At 42.3% G+C, this 17,290-nt stretch overlaps 1 protein-coding gene across 11 annotated transcripts in view; it reads right to left on the bottom strand.

Annotated features, from left to right (window-relative positions):
• Positions 1-1,369: 1,369 nt before the first annotated feature.
• The window catches only part of pax6b (paired box 6b), a 31,449-nt gene continuing 15,528 nt past the window's right edge, over positions 1,370-17,290 (bottom strand). For 2 of the 11 annotated variants that reach the window (XM_033625046.2, XM_033625030.2), the window contains 13 exons: positions 16,282-16,463; positions 13,440-13,493; positions 12,519-12,542; positions 9,915-10,045; positions 9,553-9,588; positions 9,252-9,467; positions 8,755-8,920; positions 5,551-5,709; positions 5,226-5,308; positions 4,973-5,123; positions 4,245-4,357; positions 3,846-3,987; positions 1,370-3,128 (listed from right to left, as the gene is read on the bottom strand). In XM_033625046.2, the coding sequence (XP_033480937.2) occupies positions 3,043-3,128; positions 3,846-3,987; positions 4,245-4,357; positions 4,973-5,123; positions 5,226-5,308; positions 5,551-5,709; positions 8,755-8,920; positions 9,252-9,467; positions 9,553-9,588; positions 9,915-10,045; positions 12,519-12,542; positions 13,440-13,493; positions 16,282-16,294 (1,374 nt within the window). In that variant the 5' untranslated portion in view covers positions 16,295-16,463 and the 3' untranslated portion in view covers positions 1,370-3,042. Of the gene's footprint in view, positions 3,129-3,845; positions 3,988-4,244; positions 4,358-4,972; positions 5,124-5,225; positions 5,309-5,550; positions 5,710-8,754; positions 8,921-9,251; positions 9,468-9,552; positions 9,589-9,914; positions 10,046-10,899; positions 11,172-12,518; positions 12,543-13,439; positions 13,494-13,716; positions 13,791-16,281; positions 16,566-16,688; positions 16,830-17,290 lie in introns of those variants that run through there. The other 9 variants (XM_033625069.2, XM_033625037.2, XM_033625088.2 and 6 more) reach the window with 9 other exon arrangements.

Below are 17,290 nucleotides of genomic sequence, written 5' to 3'. Positions count from 1 at the left end.
ATCACAGCACTATTCAAAGTAACACAATGTGGGATATAACATTTTTACCACACTGGATCTCTCTCTGACAATTCTTGGTTTAATAAAGCAGACATATCTTCATGACATGTCTGTCAAATACAGTTTACAAAGTACACAAAGCTAGACTATTATGTATTGACAGTGATGAGGGGGAAACGTTAATTTGTGTTTGCTTAAAGCACACACACTCACACGCAGACTAGAGCACAGAACTTTAACTGCTGACTCTAAAAAGGAGTGTGTCAGCTTCTGTTGGCTGCTGTGGGAATTCGGATTTCCAGGTCAGAATTGTTGTGTCTCATTAAAAAAAAAAAAAAAAAAAACAGATCAAAGAGCAAAAAGTTCTCAAGAACTTTTCCCAGAAACTTATATTGGCTGACTTTGATTCCAAGCGAGAATTACATTTAAACCTTTTTATCCCGAAGCTGTGTATTATTTAGACTTCCACTAATTGCAGTCTTTCTTGCATTTTGAATCTCTCTTTCATTCTCTCTCTGTAATTATTGATGTTCTTCCTCTGTCTCAGCGCAGTCACCCAGCCTGTGCTCTCTCTTCTCTTCCCCCGTGCTCTCAAAACAGAATTCTTCCATCTGCGTGATAAACTGGATTAAATTAATAGAGAAAGTGCATTAGCCGCAGGAAGAAAAAAAAAAGAATCCTCTTAAAAATCTGATTAACCCCCAATCCTCAAAATTCTGATTGGACTATTAAATACTGAGTGAGACATGTAAATTCAATTAATCAGTTTAGCAAGATGTTTGGTGCTGTTGCATGCTGTGTGAATGTTACCTGACCTCACTCTCTCCTGGACATCCTTTCCTTTTAGATGCTCTCCCTCTCCCTCTAACACACCCTCTCGAATCCACACACACATACACACAGACACAACCCCCCTGCTGAGGCAGCAAGTGAAGCAAAATAACTCACTCTGCCACACAATCGCTCCTTTGCCTCGCTCTAGGCACTGACTGCTTTATTCCATGACTTTTTTTCCTCTCTCCTCTGCTCCCTCCTCCTCATTGGTTCTGTATTTTTTTTTCATACCATCGTAACTCTACTACAACAAGAGCCAGTGATGGTGAATTGCTTGACCTTTCTCATTGTGCGGCGGTGTTGTGCTGTGTGGTCTGTGTCGACTTGGTTCAGCCCATACATCAAGAGAGGTTTGTTATTTTGGACACCTTTGTTTGGTGGGAATTGGAAGTGTTGTGTGTGTATTACAAGCCCTTGTACTGGCATTTGTCAGCATTTATATTTGTTTAAATTTGCAGCTTATGTCCAAATTTTCGTCTCTGGCTCAGTAAAGACCGACACTGCACGAGACACAGCATTGAACAGGCAAAAAGGCTTTCTTTAAGACACAATTTTACTGTACAAAATGTTTTATAGTTTTCACAAAATACATTTAGAAAGCTCCATTTTAAATAAAATTAAATTGAAATATTTAAGAGACAGCGTGTAGACGTTTTATCTCAGAAGCATTGCTCAGACGTAAACCCAGTGTGTGTCCGTGTTCTGCGTACACACTGAAATAAAAATGCAAAACTCAAAAGAGCATGACAGATGATGCTAGAAAAACCCTCCCATGGTCTTCAATTATAAATAAGGACTGCGGGGTTCGACTGCAGTCTCACGAACTCGAAGCCAATGTAATCGAACAGAACGTGTTTACAAAATTTTGCAACACAAGACTAATATCTTTAAAAAAAACATTGTGTACTAGATGAAATACAAAGGCTTTGGTCTGTTTTACAATCAACAATGATTAAATCTGATATGTACTTGTAAACAACTGCCAAACACTTAAGTTTAAAACTCTGTCAAGCAATGTTTAATCATAATTATAGGAATTAAATATTTCTAGTTGCACAAATTTTTTTTTTGACCATAGGACACTATAATACAACTATACCTAAGAGACAAATTGTACCTGACCCTAAAGAAATGTATTTCATGATGCATGGAACATTTATAGAATATTCTCGGGGATATAAATGAAATCAACTTTTATTGGAGAAATCTTTCTGGAAGATTTCTAGGGAAGACAAGTACTTTACATTTTGACATAAACAAACTGGATTATATCGAAGACGCAGTCTACCATTTACAGACTACAGGTTTTCTTTTACACCTGTTTTCCACATTTAATGTTCTTCGTGGTAATCTAGAGTCAATCCAACCACCGAAGCAAGAGGTCCAACTTGTGTCGCTTGCCCGCGCTGTCTTTTGCACGCTTTGAGCTGTTGATAGTGATCCATGTTTAATAAGCCAGCAAATGCAGGCCCACATCAGAGGAGTCGAGACCACAGCCTCAGTGGGTGGATCGAGTTTGAGTTTCCTCTGCTAAATATCCATTCATAAGAAATAAGACCAATAAATAGTTGTTTTTTTTTTTGACACAGTAAGAGTCTTCCCTCCAGCTTTTCGTCTTTAATGATATGCAACAGCGTCCAGAGACCATGCAAAGGCTGGTAGAAAGTCTCGATATAAGCAGATCAAAAGATAGTCATGGCAGAATCTCTCAGGTTCTCCTTCTCTCAAACAAACGCAAGACCAACATGGTTTTCTAGCAGTCCATCTATCAGTACTTGATCTTGGTTTTTCATATTAACATACAAATGGCCATTTACTAACACACCAGAGAAAAAAGGAAACAATGACTGAAGTTGGAAATAGAAAAAAAAACATAAGTTTTTGTTCCATAAAAATTTAACACCGGGCACTTTACAGAGGTCCATTTTTTTCTGTCTTTCCATCGTTGTTCTCTCTTCCAAGTCCTCGTTTGAATGTGCCTAGAGCTACAGAACAGCACACAGTCCCACTGGAAAAACAAAGCCCAGACATCCCAAGGCTCTCCCAGAGTCTCTCTCTTTCTTTTCCTCCTCTCCTCTCCTCTCCTGTCCTTTGCCTCTTCACAACCCTCTCTCGCCTTCTCTACTCTCCTGTGCCGTGTATGTGTGAGGAGCACTGCCGGAGGGCGATGGTGGAGTGGGTGGTTACAGGGTGAAGTAGCTCTTCTCTCTACTGTAGTCTTGACCAGTACTGAGACATGTCAGGCTCGCTCCCTGGGACTTGGACAGGGACAGACACTCCAGGAGAGATGAGTCCTGCAGAGACAAAAAGAGAGAGATGTCAGTAAAAATGTAAAAAAAAAAATTAAAATAAAAAATAAAGCCCCAGAAGTTAACATGCTAAATTAGATGAGTGGATGCACCATGCACAGTTAGTGTGACAGTTAACACTAGTTAGCCACATAGCACAGAGTGTTTTGCCTTAAACGCTTGCAAATAGGTGGAGGAGCAGTGAAGCTGCAGTGAGTCACAATGCTCTGCACATGGTTGCACAGTAAAAGGCTTGCAAGCTCGATAAATTGAGGCTTTGGCAATGGCATTTAAACAGAGAGAGTAGAACAGCAAATGAATCAAATTAATTAGCAATTTAGCACAGAGGAAATGTGGTTATGCATGATTAACTCTTCATGACTATAACCGGTATATATGGCTCTCAGTAAAAGCATCCTAATGGGGTGGAGCTAAACTATGGGCTGGAGTTGTAGGATTGACATGATGGCGTTGAGCAGCGATGAAATGAGCTTCATGCAACTGCAGAGGGGGGAAAAATGATATGGAATGTGGAGATATTGATCCATTTGAACCATGAAGTTTCTCATATGGACGGAAAAGGAAAAAGTTGCTGCAGCAGAGCATGAATCAAAGATGGCTATGTAGTACCCCCTAATTTACAGGAAAGGTGGCAGATATTTCAAAGAGTGCACTTTTAGTTGGTTATGATTAATTCCCAAGCATGCTGAACTCTCTGCCTACCTGTTGAGGTGGTACCAGAAGTGGTCATTGATTGGCTGTTCATATGTGCCTGCATATGAGGGGGCGTGTATGTGTCGTAGCTCCGCCCGTTCACAGGCGGACTGGTAGGCAGCATGCAGGAATAAGAGGAGGTCTGGCTGGGCTATAGATGGGGGGAGAGAACGTTACATTAGCTTAGCCAACCATAGTTGTAGTCTGTAATACTGTAAGGCTTGATTTAATTGAATGTAGATTTTTAGTTGATAAAGCTATCCTTTAAGTTTTTTTGTTTGGCCACGAAACACAATTGAAAAAACTGATGGTGTATTTGATTCCACTCTTACAGATATATCATTTATCATAGAAATATCACATGTCTTTAAACATCATTGACAAGAGAGCATTATGGTCTGTACTTACTTGCATAGGTAGATTGTTTGCCATGGTGAAGCTGGGCATGGGGGGCAGCGCGCTGTAGGTGTTTGTGAGTGCAGAGTCAGGTCTACCCAGCATTGACCCCGAGGTGAAAGACACTGTGAATGAAAATGAAAATGTGTTTAAAACCCGCTGAAATCACACTTACACACACTCACACACACACAGTCCTCCAGTGTGAGAGACCGTCTCATTAGTGTTAAGTAGTGCGTGCGTTAAGTGACGCCTTATCTGACAGGCTGATAGGCCCGGACACATACTGTACAGTGTGTGTGCATGTGTGTCTCAGGTGATTGACTTGTGAGCATGAGCTTCAGCTCTGCCGGTGTGCCCTCGTGCCTGATTCGGTAATTACGCAGATAGTCAGCTGAGAAGTTTTGCTCAATCATCCATCAAAAGGAAACCACCGGTGCTTCTTCATGTGAACTAGAGCGCACAGCCACCGAGGCCTCGTTCCCCCCCTTTTATATTAATCCGCAGGCTGACATATAATAATATTTAGTAATATTTCACATGGATCCTGTCATGGACATTTAAATGTGTTGTTACTTACATTAGTGCAGTAATAATGCAGTGTGATTAATGCATTAAATTAATGTGTGCAGCATTTGTGCGCAACAATAGGTGACACATTCTATTTTCATATCATATAAAATACTATTGTTAAGGGTGGGGGTGTGGTGTAAGTGTTATCCCAGCTGTGGTGGACCTACCCGGTGTAGTGGGCTGTGGGATGGCCTGGTAGACGCTGGTGCTAAAGCTGCTGCTGATGGGAATGTGACTGGAGGAGTTGTTGGCCTGCCGGCGCTGGTTCCGCAGCTTCTCCTCTCGCCTCCACTTTGCTCTTCTATTTGAGAACCATACCTGCAATCAAAGATAATTATTAGATTTTTTCATACTTTTTTTGTGTGCAACTTTTTAAAACTTTCTCATATTTGTTGTCTCAAAAAAGGTGTGATCACTCACTTGTATTCTTGCTTCAGGCAGGTCGATTTTCGCTGCTAGTCTCTCCCGCGCGAAAACATCTGGATAATGGGTTCTTTCAAATTCTGTAATGCAAGAGAAGGGTCAACAAAAGTGTTAGGAACTAAGTAATAAATTAGGTGGAGGGTAATTTAATTTTTTCAGGGCTATTAGTTGAGTAAATGTTTGTCAAGTAAGTCCAAGCGCCATGTCTGACATTAGGCCTCTTATTCGTTCATTATATTAAAATAAAAATGTAGCATTCCAAATTGTGTATTTTTACTAATAACAAATATGTCATAAATGTATAATTGATTGATTGCTGGACCTTTTTCCAGTGCTTCAATCTGCTCCTGTGTGAAGGACGTGCGGTTTCTCTGTAGTTTCCTCTTGAGCTGCAGACGCATCTGTGTCTCCTCTGAATCCTCCCCGTTCGAGCTGATGGAGTTTGTGTTTTCTCCTGCGCCGTCTTGTTGTTGGCAGCCGTCTGCAGTTACAAAAAAAAGAAAGAAAGAAAAGCATATAATGAAAATATACATTCAATTAAGCTAATTGAATAATTAATTCAGGGGTCTCGTGTTGTATCTGCCTGCAGCTAATTGTACAGACTGCGGTGCAACATCATTAATTAAAGCTCCTATCATGGTTGATTAAATTCAAAATCAGAGGAATTATTGCAGTTTCCTCTTAATGTTGCCACATCACAGACGACTGCCTGCGTGAAAAGGGGGACAATATGGAAAAAAAGGGCTTCGCCGTTTAACTGTTTATAAAATATTGTGGGAAAAACAGGCCGGCGAGGGAAATGCTCCGCGTACTTATCGCTGCCCAACAATGGCGTGTGTTCTCAAAAGGTTAAGAGAAATGTGACAAGATGTGGCGAGCCTCTTTTCAGAGCCTATGAAATGTATTAAAACCCCAAACTCTCTAGCCCCCTTTTCTAGGGCAGAGCAATGCCTCAATGGTCGTTCCCATATGGGCGTTGGTATAGCCATTGAGGTGACCACCAACTTTTGAATAGGAGAAGACGCTTTTCAGAATGATACAATGCCTTCAGGAGTAAGGGAAACCATTAAACTATGGACACAGCCAGGGACGAGCAGTGAGCCCTCGGTGGGTGTAATATATGGGAGGGGGGCCATTGGAGGAGATGACAAAAGGATCCTCTCTCTCTGGAGGCGCACAGGCTATAGTACTTTGGCATTGTGCGCACGAGGATCCCAGTCAACAGAGCTTTGAGTCCAGTGTGTTAACCCTTATCCACTACCATCATTAATCACGTCCCCCGGCCAGCTACACGCCAGTCAGGATTTCTGTCTTCAATTGGAAACAAATGAGTGAGGAGAGAGCATGCAACCCCCTGAACAACCAAAATAAGGCCAATCTATTCACTGCCCCTTCAGTTGCAGGGCGAGGCTTATCGACTAATGTCTGTCTTGTTGTTGGACATCATTATCACACCGAGAAGTTAATGCGAATGTAAGCAGGGGTGCGTTGATAAGAGGGTGGTTTATGTAATATCTCACGGATGTTTGTCTGGAGCAATGAGTGGAACTCATGAAGGGGGAATTCAGCTTTTTGTATGCAGATTTTTGTTTATGTTTTTAACCAGATTGGCGTAGTGTCAGTGCCTTGCTCAAGGACAAGAGAGTGCGGAACAGGTGCAGTGTGGTGCTTCAGGATAATGTGTCCATAAAGCACCTAAAAAATAAAGTTTGGCTGTGCCAACTTTCTTTTGTCTTGTGCCAGAGATGTAGAAATTATAGGGGGAAAAAGATTATATGCGATTTTGCTGCAGGCCTGAAAACATATTTGCTGTGTCTAAATGTGAAAGTCTCGGTTCACTGGATGCCACATGTTTTCGTGACAATTTCCCCTCGCTGCTAAAAAAAAAAAAAAAAAAAAAAATAGACAAAAGTATTCTTCTATAGGCCAATAGTTTGTATCCACGCTATTTGTTTCTTCACTCCGGATAATCCATAAAAAGGAGTGAATGTGCAGCTATTATCCGTCTGCCAGACCCACTGACGCTAGGATGGGATTTGTTTTCTTTATAAAAGCGCTGGGAAATAAACTCATTCTTTAGTATCACGATGTCTCAGCCAGTGAGGCGGAAAAGCAGCAAAAAAAAAAAAAAAAAAGAGATACCGAACCAATTGCGGCACCTTTCAGCTGCTGAGACCGGATCAAAACACTCTTGAGAAACCGCTTAGAACTGAAAGAGAAAGTGAGAGACTAAATCCTATAGACGGGATTTAGAGCCATATAGCCAGCGAGTGAGAATGAGAAAGAGATAAAAGACAAAATCGGTGAGGAGTTTTTTATTCGGTCCTCTTTGGATAGAGTTGTCTTCTTTTTGGGGGCCCTGTCACTCTCCGTGTAGCCTTTCTGTCTGCTTACTCGGCTGTCGGATGGAAAACATATTTTCGATCCCCTGAGACAACAGTTTTACTTAAATAGGCATTGAATTAAAAGACAATAAATAATTTATCATTATTATTATTATTACTTTAGTTAAAATAATTAATAATCATACAATATTCGCCTAATTGTGAATCAATAATAACCAAGGGTAATCACAATACATTTTATTATATAAAATAATAATTATTATAACAATAATAATAATTATTATTATGATAATGATGACAAAATAAAGTTAGTCATTTAGCTGTTAATATGATCCTTTACGCTTTACTGCTCGTCGATAACAGCCCCACGTGTCCAAATGGTCACCAAACAAATGCAAATTATTATTTGCGACGACTGAATTCCAGCACTTGCGTTCCCCCCTTTCTGTTGCATATTAATCAAACTCAGTGCGTCGTCGTCATATTTGTTCAATGCGTGCATATTTAAGGAGTAAGCGTATTAAAAAAAGGTGGTGTTTCCAATAGTGCTCAGTGTTTGGCCTGCAGTAGGCCGACAGGAAACCCTCTGAAGTGGAACATTTCCACAGCAGCCTCACCATCTCCACACTCCTGCATGTTGCCATAATGAGAGACAAAGCCCTCTCTAATGAGCAATTACACGTAGTGCGGACCGTTCCCATAACCAATCATTGCGTGTGAAGGAAAACATTCCTTTGTACTAATATCCCCGCACACAGCTCCCCGGCTCTGCCTCCCCATCAGGAGGGGAGGGAAATGCAGGCTGTTGGGTGGACACCTCTGCTGAAAGGACAAGCCGCTGTCACGCACATCCATGTCTGGGACAGTGGAGGCATTCAGACTGCATGCATGGCCTATGGCTTCCTCTAATCGACTAGTCTTAATTGGGGGTCTTGTTCAGGGCATCAAAGCATGCCAATACAATACCTTCCCTGCAAACAGAGCCGTGGACCGGAACCACTGGAATAGTAAGCTGTAAGACTATTCATATTGGAGCATGCCATTTTGTGGTGATGCACCCACTTTCAAACAGTCAAATATTTTCTTTCTACCGCCCGGCTGTATCCATCTTTGATTACAACCTGTACAACCGTGCGTGCGTCAAGGTGTCTTTATTGCCACTGTGTGATAATGAGGCTCACCTTGGTTGGGCTGCCCTGGCACTGATGTTCCGGGGTACCAGCCGGGCCGGGTCCCCCAAGTTCCTGTCTGACCGTTGAGCATTCTCAGCTTGTCATACATGCCATCTGCGCCCATCTGTTGCTTTTCACTAGCCAGGTTGCGGAGGACTCTGTTTATCGATGACACCTGAATGACAAATTGCATATGATAGAAGTAAAGATTAGACGGAGCGCGCAGCTCACACGCACGCATGCAGACCTTATAATAATCATAATAAATGCGCACAATGTGATGTCCCTGCAAAGCGCGCAAATGGACAGCGAGCTGCTCCTAATTGACTGTATGTTTGGGTGATCACATATGCAGCAATGCGCGCGCCCCACACTTTGAAACGCAGTGTGTTTAATAAGACTGAATGGTTGGTTGCCCATCTCCTTTTCCTCCAGTGCATGAGAAAAAAAAGTCATTTCATGTGGCAAATTAAATCATGCACACAACTTACAGTCAGCACACTTACACTGGGTATGTTGTCGTTGGTGCAGATCCCCTCTGACAGAAGTCTGTCACGGATCTCCCACGCGAAGATAGACGGACACTCCCGCTTGTACTGCGCGATTTTCGCGACCACCTCTGGAGTGGCGACCCTGGGCTTGCTGCCGCCTATTGCTCTCGGTCTTATGGAGCCAGTCTCATAATACCGGCCCAGGATCTTGCTCACACAGCCGTTGGATACCTGGATAGGAAACAAAAGACACAATTGACATACATTATTTACGACTATTAACGGAATTTCTAAGATGGCGTCAAATAATTATCACCTTTTCACTGTCCAGCACTTGGACTTCATCATGGGTCTATAAACACAAAAAATATGCCTTCAATGGTATATTAGGCATTTCCTACAATAGATTTATTCTTTATAATAGCAGGCAGATACTTCCCTTTTTGTCGGCCTTATTACATATCCATTAAACGGAGTGATGTCATTAGCAAATAATTATTTTACTGACTTAAAAACAATCATAAAATGCAGCATTTATGCTACATACAATGTGGATTTAATGTTAAAAACCTACCGCTATGAATTCCATATTTTTTTTAAAAAAATTACTGTGTATGCACTGAAAACAAAAGTCTGTATAAAACCTGTTTTCTGTTCAGAAATGAGTGTGATTGTCACCTGTAGTATCCTGGAGATGTCGCAGGGTCGAGCACCACTGTGAGCAAGTTCAACTATTTTCTGCCTGGTGGAATCCGGCAGCGGTCTACCATTAACAAACACACCACCAAGCTGGTTTACGCCACTGTGACCTACATGGAGACAAAAGCATCGGAGTCATCACATCGCATTACAGCTCTAATTAAAAGACATGTGATAAATCAAATGGGTTTCATTCAATGAGGAGGAAGATGGTGAGAAGCGCTCAGGATAACCGAGTTAAAGATGAAACATGAAGACAGCAAACAGGAGTACACACGCTTTACTGCAATCGACTTCAAAATATGAACTGTCATTTGGTTAAAAAGGTGGGTTTAAATCCAAGTGCACTCATAAAACAATGGTTTTAAGAAACTGTCACACAGCTCGGTGCATTCCTCCTCTGAAGACAAACTTGAAAGTGCGCAATTGTTAAGAAACACATGCAGAACATGGATTAAACGACAACAGTCGCGCATAAACTAAACCAAAACATCACAATATGTTTTTCAAAATAATAAATTAACAACTAAATCAGCCTTTTGCAACGAGGAAACTCAACCAACCTTTTATGAAACCGGCAAACTTCGCTATCAAAACAGTCGCACCGTTATCCATGCCTTCATATACAGCTGCGCGTCACCAACACCAGCACCTCACTCATAAACTAACCTCAAAATAAAAACCAGCAGCACCGACAACCACATAAAATACAAGACCTGAAATAACGTGTTAAATTAGCCTTCATTCAAAAGCATCGCTATTTGGAAAGTGACTTTAAATCTGTCCACGATAATCCTCCAAAACACACCATAATTACGCACCAATAAGACAGACACCACACTGGATACTAGCTCTAAATAGCATTTTCTCATGGCTGCTTATTGTCTAAAAAAGATAGCCTTTTGGAAATTATTCCTTAATTGTTGTATGGAATCTCGGCAAAGCACAGAATAAACCGGCAAACCTGAAGCCAAATGGGAGAGCTGACTCCCCGGAGTGCCTGAGCTGCTCTCTGTTTCTCCGCTCCCTTCCCCTGCGCTGCCGCCCGGTGCATTGACTCCGGGAGCAGAGGCTCCTTAGCAATAAATAAGCTCCAAATATAGAAGAGGGGGAAAATATGATGAGCCTGCCTGACATTTGTCTTTAAAATAAAGCTAGCTGCACGTCAAGTTTGAGCTTAATTTCTGGAAATAGGCGGAAGTCGCCTCGGATCATGCATGGGAGGCTAATTGAAAAGATCAGTTGGAGCACTTGTGGCAGGCATGTCACTTTATGACACCGCTCTGCTTTTGAAAATCGCATCGTCACGACAAATAGTAGCATGATAAAACGACCCTTTCTGTCTGCATTTGGATACCACTCAGACAAAATTGGACGCTACTCGTTTACCCTCCGAGGGAGACTTCGTTTTAAGGTGGCCAGGGGCTACGCGCGGTCACACAAACGAGGGCGCGCCTGGATTCTTAACATATTAAAAGTGACATGCAGTTTTTTCTCCCCCCCTTGTTTGTATTTGACAACAAATGCTCACAGCCACTGCAGTCCTGTTGTGTGCAATCGGTAGGCGTCTTTGCTCTGAAATATGTCACAGGACTCTGCTTTAAACTGCAGACTTATTTTTATAGCAATGATCAGAAGGGGCCTGTGTGTGTTATAGATGATTGAAAATAAACCTGTTTAACTGAGTAACATATCCCCTTTGGCCGCTGTGTGTAATAATCTTCCAGCGTGGATCTGATTGATAGTAAATCCATTATCATCCCTCCTGCTCTTTGGTAATTCCAGGATTAAGTGGAATTAATAGACTTCTTATGCTGAAATTGGCCTGCCCGCATTAAGCAGTCCTGCTCTGCGGGTTTCTCCAGAGCTGCTCCGTCACCTCTGATTTATAGCTATCATATAAATCCTCCGGATCGATAAAACCGTCAGATAAGGACATCAAATAAAAATCAAACTCTCCTAAGGTTAAGTCTTAATCATGGCACAATTCCCTCAAGTGCCCAGAGTCGATCTCGCCCGCTGGCGCTGATTATGCGCCTTGTATTCTATTGCAAGTCGACTAATAGGAAAACATATGGTGTCAATTTGGACGCTCCCCACCATATACACCCAGGAGTTATTAGCACAAAAGCCACCGAGGCCGTCGCGACCTTTAGACAACCCAAAGGGCTGGGCCCAATGATATCTCCTCGGCAATTCGCACCAGACATCACACGCCAAGCCATGGGAGCATCCCATTATCATCAATCCGCTGCAAAGCAGGAGCACTGGGTATTGTACACAGCTTTGATAAGGACCCATCATCTCTATAATGGAACACTGGCAAGCACCAAAAAAAGACAAAAAAAAAAAAAACAGCACCGCGGCTTATAAAATAATAAAATAAAACTCTAATGCCAGCAGTTTGTAAAAGTATCTCTGCTGTCACACCTCCACACATCAAACAATCCAACTGTCATGTGGTCCAACATTGGATTCAAACATATGTTGTTTTTTTAATCAGTCACTAAATGCGCACAGATTACAGCACAGACACGTCATCAAGGTATATGGAGAATAATATAATAAAATCATCCCACACACCTTCATCACAGATGTCATACACCTCTTGTCCAGCAGCAAGAGAGAAAATGTTTCATGTTTATCCTTCTTTGTTTCAACACACACCAGGAATAAGACAGATATGCAACTCATGTTGGGCCACTTTAAACACAGAGAGGCCTATAAAGCAACTTCATGTAGCTTTTTTTTTTTTTTTTTTTTTTTTTTGATTGGCACCCACGACAATATGGTTGTTAATATTTATCTTCCGCTGTGCACCTAACAGTGAGGCCTGCGGTTATAATACGAGCATTTTCTTTCTAGCTCATGCTGTCTGTCCGTAAAGAATATGGACTAATCTACATAAGACATTATTGCTATTCCTCATGTTTCATGCAGGGCTCTTCTCTACGCAGCTAATCTTGTATGCAGCCTGGCAGCCAGCTCTAACGCTAATGCAGACGGCTGTGCAATTATTTAATACCAACTCAAGCAGAAACAAAAATCTCCCTCTCAACCCAACCCCCTCTACCCCCCCCCCCCCCCCCCCACCCCCACCCCACCCCCCCCCACCCCCACCCCCCCCCCCCTCTCTCCCTCTCTCTCTGGAGCAGGACGACGTGTGATTAACTTGTTCAATAATAACTTCTCTACCTATCATTGCAACAAAAAAAATAAATTAACAGCAATGAAACGGCCATCAAATAACTGAGAATATTTCCTCCCCCCTTGCACCTCAAAGTCATGCAAATTTATGCCTGCACGTACATTTCCCTTCCCCTTTAAAGTGTTCTTAAAGTTATTGCGCTATAACAACCTGTGCATAATGTCAGTGGGTGTTGCTTCCATGCAGCCACATTAAAACTTTGTGGCTGTAATCAGAAGTTTCAAACACACACACACACACACACACACACATACACACACACAAATAAAACCAATATAAATATGAAAACAACTTACTGTTCTGCATCATTGAGGCTACGCCAGACTCCCACGTGGCTTGGTTGTGGTATTCTAAGCATCACAAGAGGGGAAAAAACAAAGCTGGTTGGCATCATGTACACATCTCTTTTATCACATTTCAATTTATTTGCAATATTTTTTTTTAAAATATAAATAAAGTTTCTCATCTGCATCGTTCGATTATAATGTCTGCGGATCTTTGTGCTTAAAACATTACTGATGCATAATGAATTTTCACATCCTCAGTGTATGTATGTATTTTAATTAAACTTGCCTGGAAACAGAGTTGACTGTCCACTCTATTACAATTTAGTCAATCATCTGCCGTTTTCACTACTTAATGTCTCCCTATAGGACAAAGCAAAACAACACATTAGCACAGCCACAGCTATACTGATGCACTCACTGTATTTGTGCCCTACATTTAACAATTAACCTAAATGTTGCTACCAAGCAGGAAATGAAAACTGACGCGCGGGGGACAAGCTTATTTGAACATCAGAAATAAATGTGAAATTTGGGCCTGCAACTATTTCACAGCACTATTTTTCGAGGCTGATAAAGCAGCTCTTATAGTCACAGCAAGAGGCTTTTATTTATATTTTCTAACTTGATATCCCTCCTCTTGTGGAGTCTATCGTGCAAACTGTACAGTGACACACGTTATCTGCCTCGCCTCACTGCTCTGCAAAAGTCCAGACCAGGAGGGGGTACAAAGCTGGTGCACAAAGCCTGCTGGACTCCCAACAATGCACCCCCTTTTCTGCCTCCGTATACCTCAAACCCGGGGCGAAAACTCGGCCTCCGCGACTAGAAACACACAGCTTCCCCACTAAACACACCAACAAGTTCAGATTAATACAAAGAGCCGGAGGCATGCATCCACCCCCTCCGGGACCATTCACACACACATCACACACACACACACATACGCACACACACGACCGTGACCCCGGTGCCGCTTGTGCGTGAATGTGGTTTTGTTGCTCCTGCTTTTTTTTTTTTTTTTTTAAAGAAGAAGAAAAAAATTTAAAAAGTAATTTCTTGTTACAAATATTTGGTGGTTATTTTGTGCTGCTGGTGCGGGTTGTAAAGCGGGTTTAAAGACACAACAGCGCAGTAGGGCGCTCAATTGGAAAAGACAAATGCATTAAAGAAGCTATTGACTGGGGGGACAGATAAAAAGGGGGCCAGGGAGGGAGAAGTCTGAAGTTTTTCGGGTTTTCTCCCTCCATGCAAAGTTGTGTTGTGTGCAGAGCAAAATGGCCCTGATAGCGACGTCTCTAACAGGCTGTGTTCAGTCCTGGGCTGGTTTGTGTGGGGATGCGCGCACGCAGGGGCCGCCATTGCATTTAGATTGTAGCTTTCTTTCATGTTTAACAAATAGGCTGCATTAATCAAATTCAGATTCCATCACACTGGCCCACATAGCCCGAGTTAGCCTGTTTAGCATAACCTAAAATTACCCAAGCAATCTGCAACTAATTCACACATCATTATTTGTATTATTAACCTAATGCCATGATGTCAATGTGGGGAAATAATAAATAAAAAAACAACATTTTTTAATCCTGACCAGCTTGAAAATGCTCTGCAGTCAGTAGCTTTTAGCCTTGTAAGGTCCAAGTGGTTAATCATTTATTTAAGGTCGAAAGCTCAAACGTTGTTGTTCCCGAGGTTAACTACGATCTAATCTGCATTTCTTTTCCTTTAGTAATCCGTAACAACAATGTCTTAATTCAATATGCTTATTCGGGCCGCGCACACAACATTCATATGTAGAAATAGTGCATGGAGGCCTTGGCTACAATGGCCCTGGTGCAAGATGCAGGCTAAAAGAGAATACATATATGTAGAAATAAATTTAAAAATGTGTTGCATATTGCAGAATACATTTAGTGGATAAATTATTAGCATGCATGTGGCCAACAGGTTTAATCTGAAAGGAAATGATCAAAAATTCTAGTGTGTGTTGACTTATTATTAAAGCAAGGGCCTTTTGTTATTTTTGTGTTATTTTATTATATTTTTAGGATGAATTTATTTCTAACATTACACAAGAAAATACACAATTGCAGGAAATTAATGCATGTTTTATTTCGTGTTTTTGTCTAATTGTGTTGACAAAATTATATAAAAGCAGCAGCAGTTTGCATCCGTATATTTTGTTTTATTTTGTCATTGAAATTATCTGAAACATTATTTACTATACTGTTGGTTTGTCAAAGATAGTGTCTGACTGTTTTAAAATACTGCACAGCCTCACTGCTAAAATGTAATACTTGAACCCGCTGTCATTAAAGGAAACAGCTTAGAAATAAAGTTGTTTTTTCCTCTGACACACAAACACGTTAAATCGGGCCTCCTCCTCCCCAACTGCTTCATGGAGCTTGCTTTTTTTTGGTACAAGGCGCTTGGGTGACTCGCCTGCATGAATCAATCTGACACCTTTCCTCAACGGGTCATTGCGCCCCATTCTCCACGATGATCACTGTCCTGGCCCAACGTGACTTTTTACTCTTTACTGTCATAAATAAGCGGTAAGCTATCCGTGGGCCTAAACACACCAACAAAATCGAGCAGATAAAACAGACAGAGGCGCTAAAGGCTGTTCGCACTTTTGAGAGTGTCCAGTCAGGAGACAGGCTTGCACAGTCCAAACGATAAAACACCCACAACCTCACCACTGAACCCTCAACCTATACAGCCGAGAATAAATGACCTAAGATACTATGATATTACACAATAATACATGTGATTATAATAAATACTGAGAATATAACAACAATAATAATTATATTATTTAGCAACACAGGCAAACTTTAAATTAGGATCTCACCTTTTTGGGGCATCCTGCGTCGTTGTCAAAGTCCTTGGTAAACTATAGGCTGTGCAGCCTAGTTCTCCACACACCACAGAGAGACAGAGAAAAAAAGCCGACCAGGATCAGTCTCTCTCGGGAAGTTTAGAAGAGGAAAAATTAGTTTCCAGTGGTCTTCGGCGGAGACGGAGGGGATATCCCTGCGAAGGGGACAGAGATTGACAGTGAACTCAGATGTCAGGACGCACGGAGTTTGGCGAGGATGTGCGCTGGCGTGTGAGAGAGCGAATGAGAGAGTCGGAAAGAGAGAGAGTGGGGAAGAGAAAGAGAGAGAGAAGGGGGAGGGAGGGGAGGAGGGAAGGAGGGGAGGGGAGGGAGAGTGGTGGTGGTGGTAGAAGGAGGTGGGGGTAAGAGAATGAACACACCTATGCTGATTGGTGATGGAACAAGTGTATTAATGTATGTGTTCCTGGTCTGCCGTGCGCGCCTCTCCTCTCCTCTCCTCTCCTCTCCTCGCCTCCCTCCGCCGCTCTTCACTGGCCCATTAGCGCGACCCGACCTCTGTCATCATCCCCCATATAAACACTTCCCCCTGCACCACAGCCAAAGCGGGAAACGGGGCCGAGCCACAGCGCGCGCGAGAGAGAGAGAGACAGGGAGAAAGAGAAAGAGAGAGAGAGAGTCTCGTCTTCCCCAACCCACTAATCAGCCCACGCATGCAAATACCCTGCGCTCACTTGCTGAATATTGCCCTATTGCAAAGCAACTGCCTCGGAAATGCCCATTGGTCGGAAGGCTCTATTCTTCCAGGCTGAATTGGGTCTGCGCAGGGAATCTGAGGCATGTTCAGCTCCAACCTGAGGCTAACTAGTGCTGCAAGGAGGGACGGGAAGTGGCAGTGGAGCAGTAGCAGCACGCGTGAATGTTGGAGCTCAGACATGAAAATTAACAAAGCACCGTGTTTTTCATAAATCAGATGGAAGATGGTATTAATGCTACATGGACGTGTGTAATTATGCTGCTGTGA

This window comes from Epinephelus lanceolatus, chromosome 2 (genome assembly GCF_041903045.1).
Source record: "Epinephelus lanceolatus isolate andai-2023 chromosome 2, ASM4190304v1, whole genome shotgun sequence".
NCBI classification, from domain to species: Eukaryota; Metazoa; Chordata; class Actinopteri; order Perciformes; family Serranidae; genus Epinephelus; species Epinephelus lanceolatus.
Note: the sequence above shows the minus strand (reverse complement) of the source record. Positions and strands in the feature narration are given on the sequence as shown.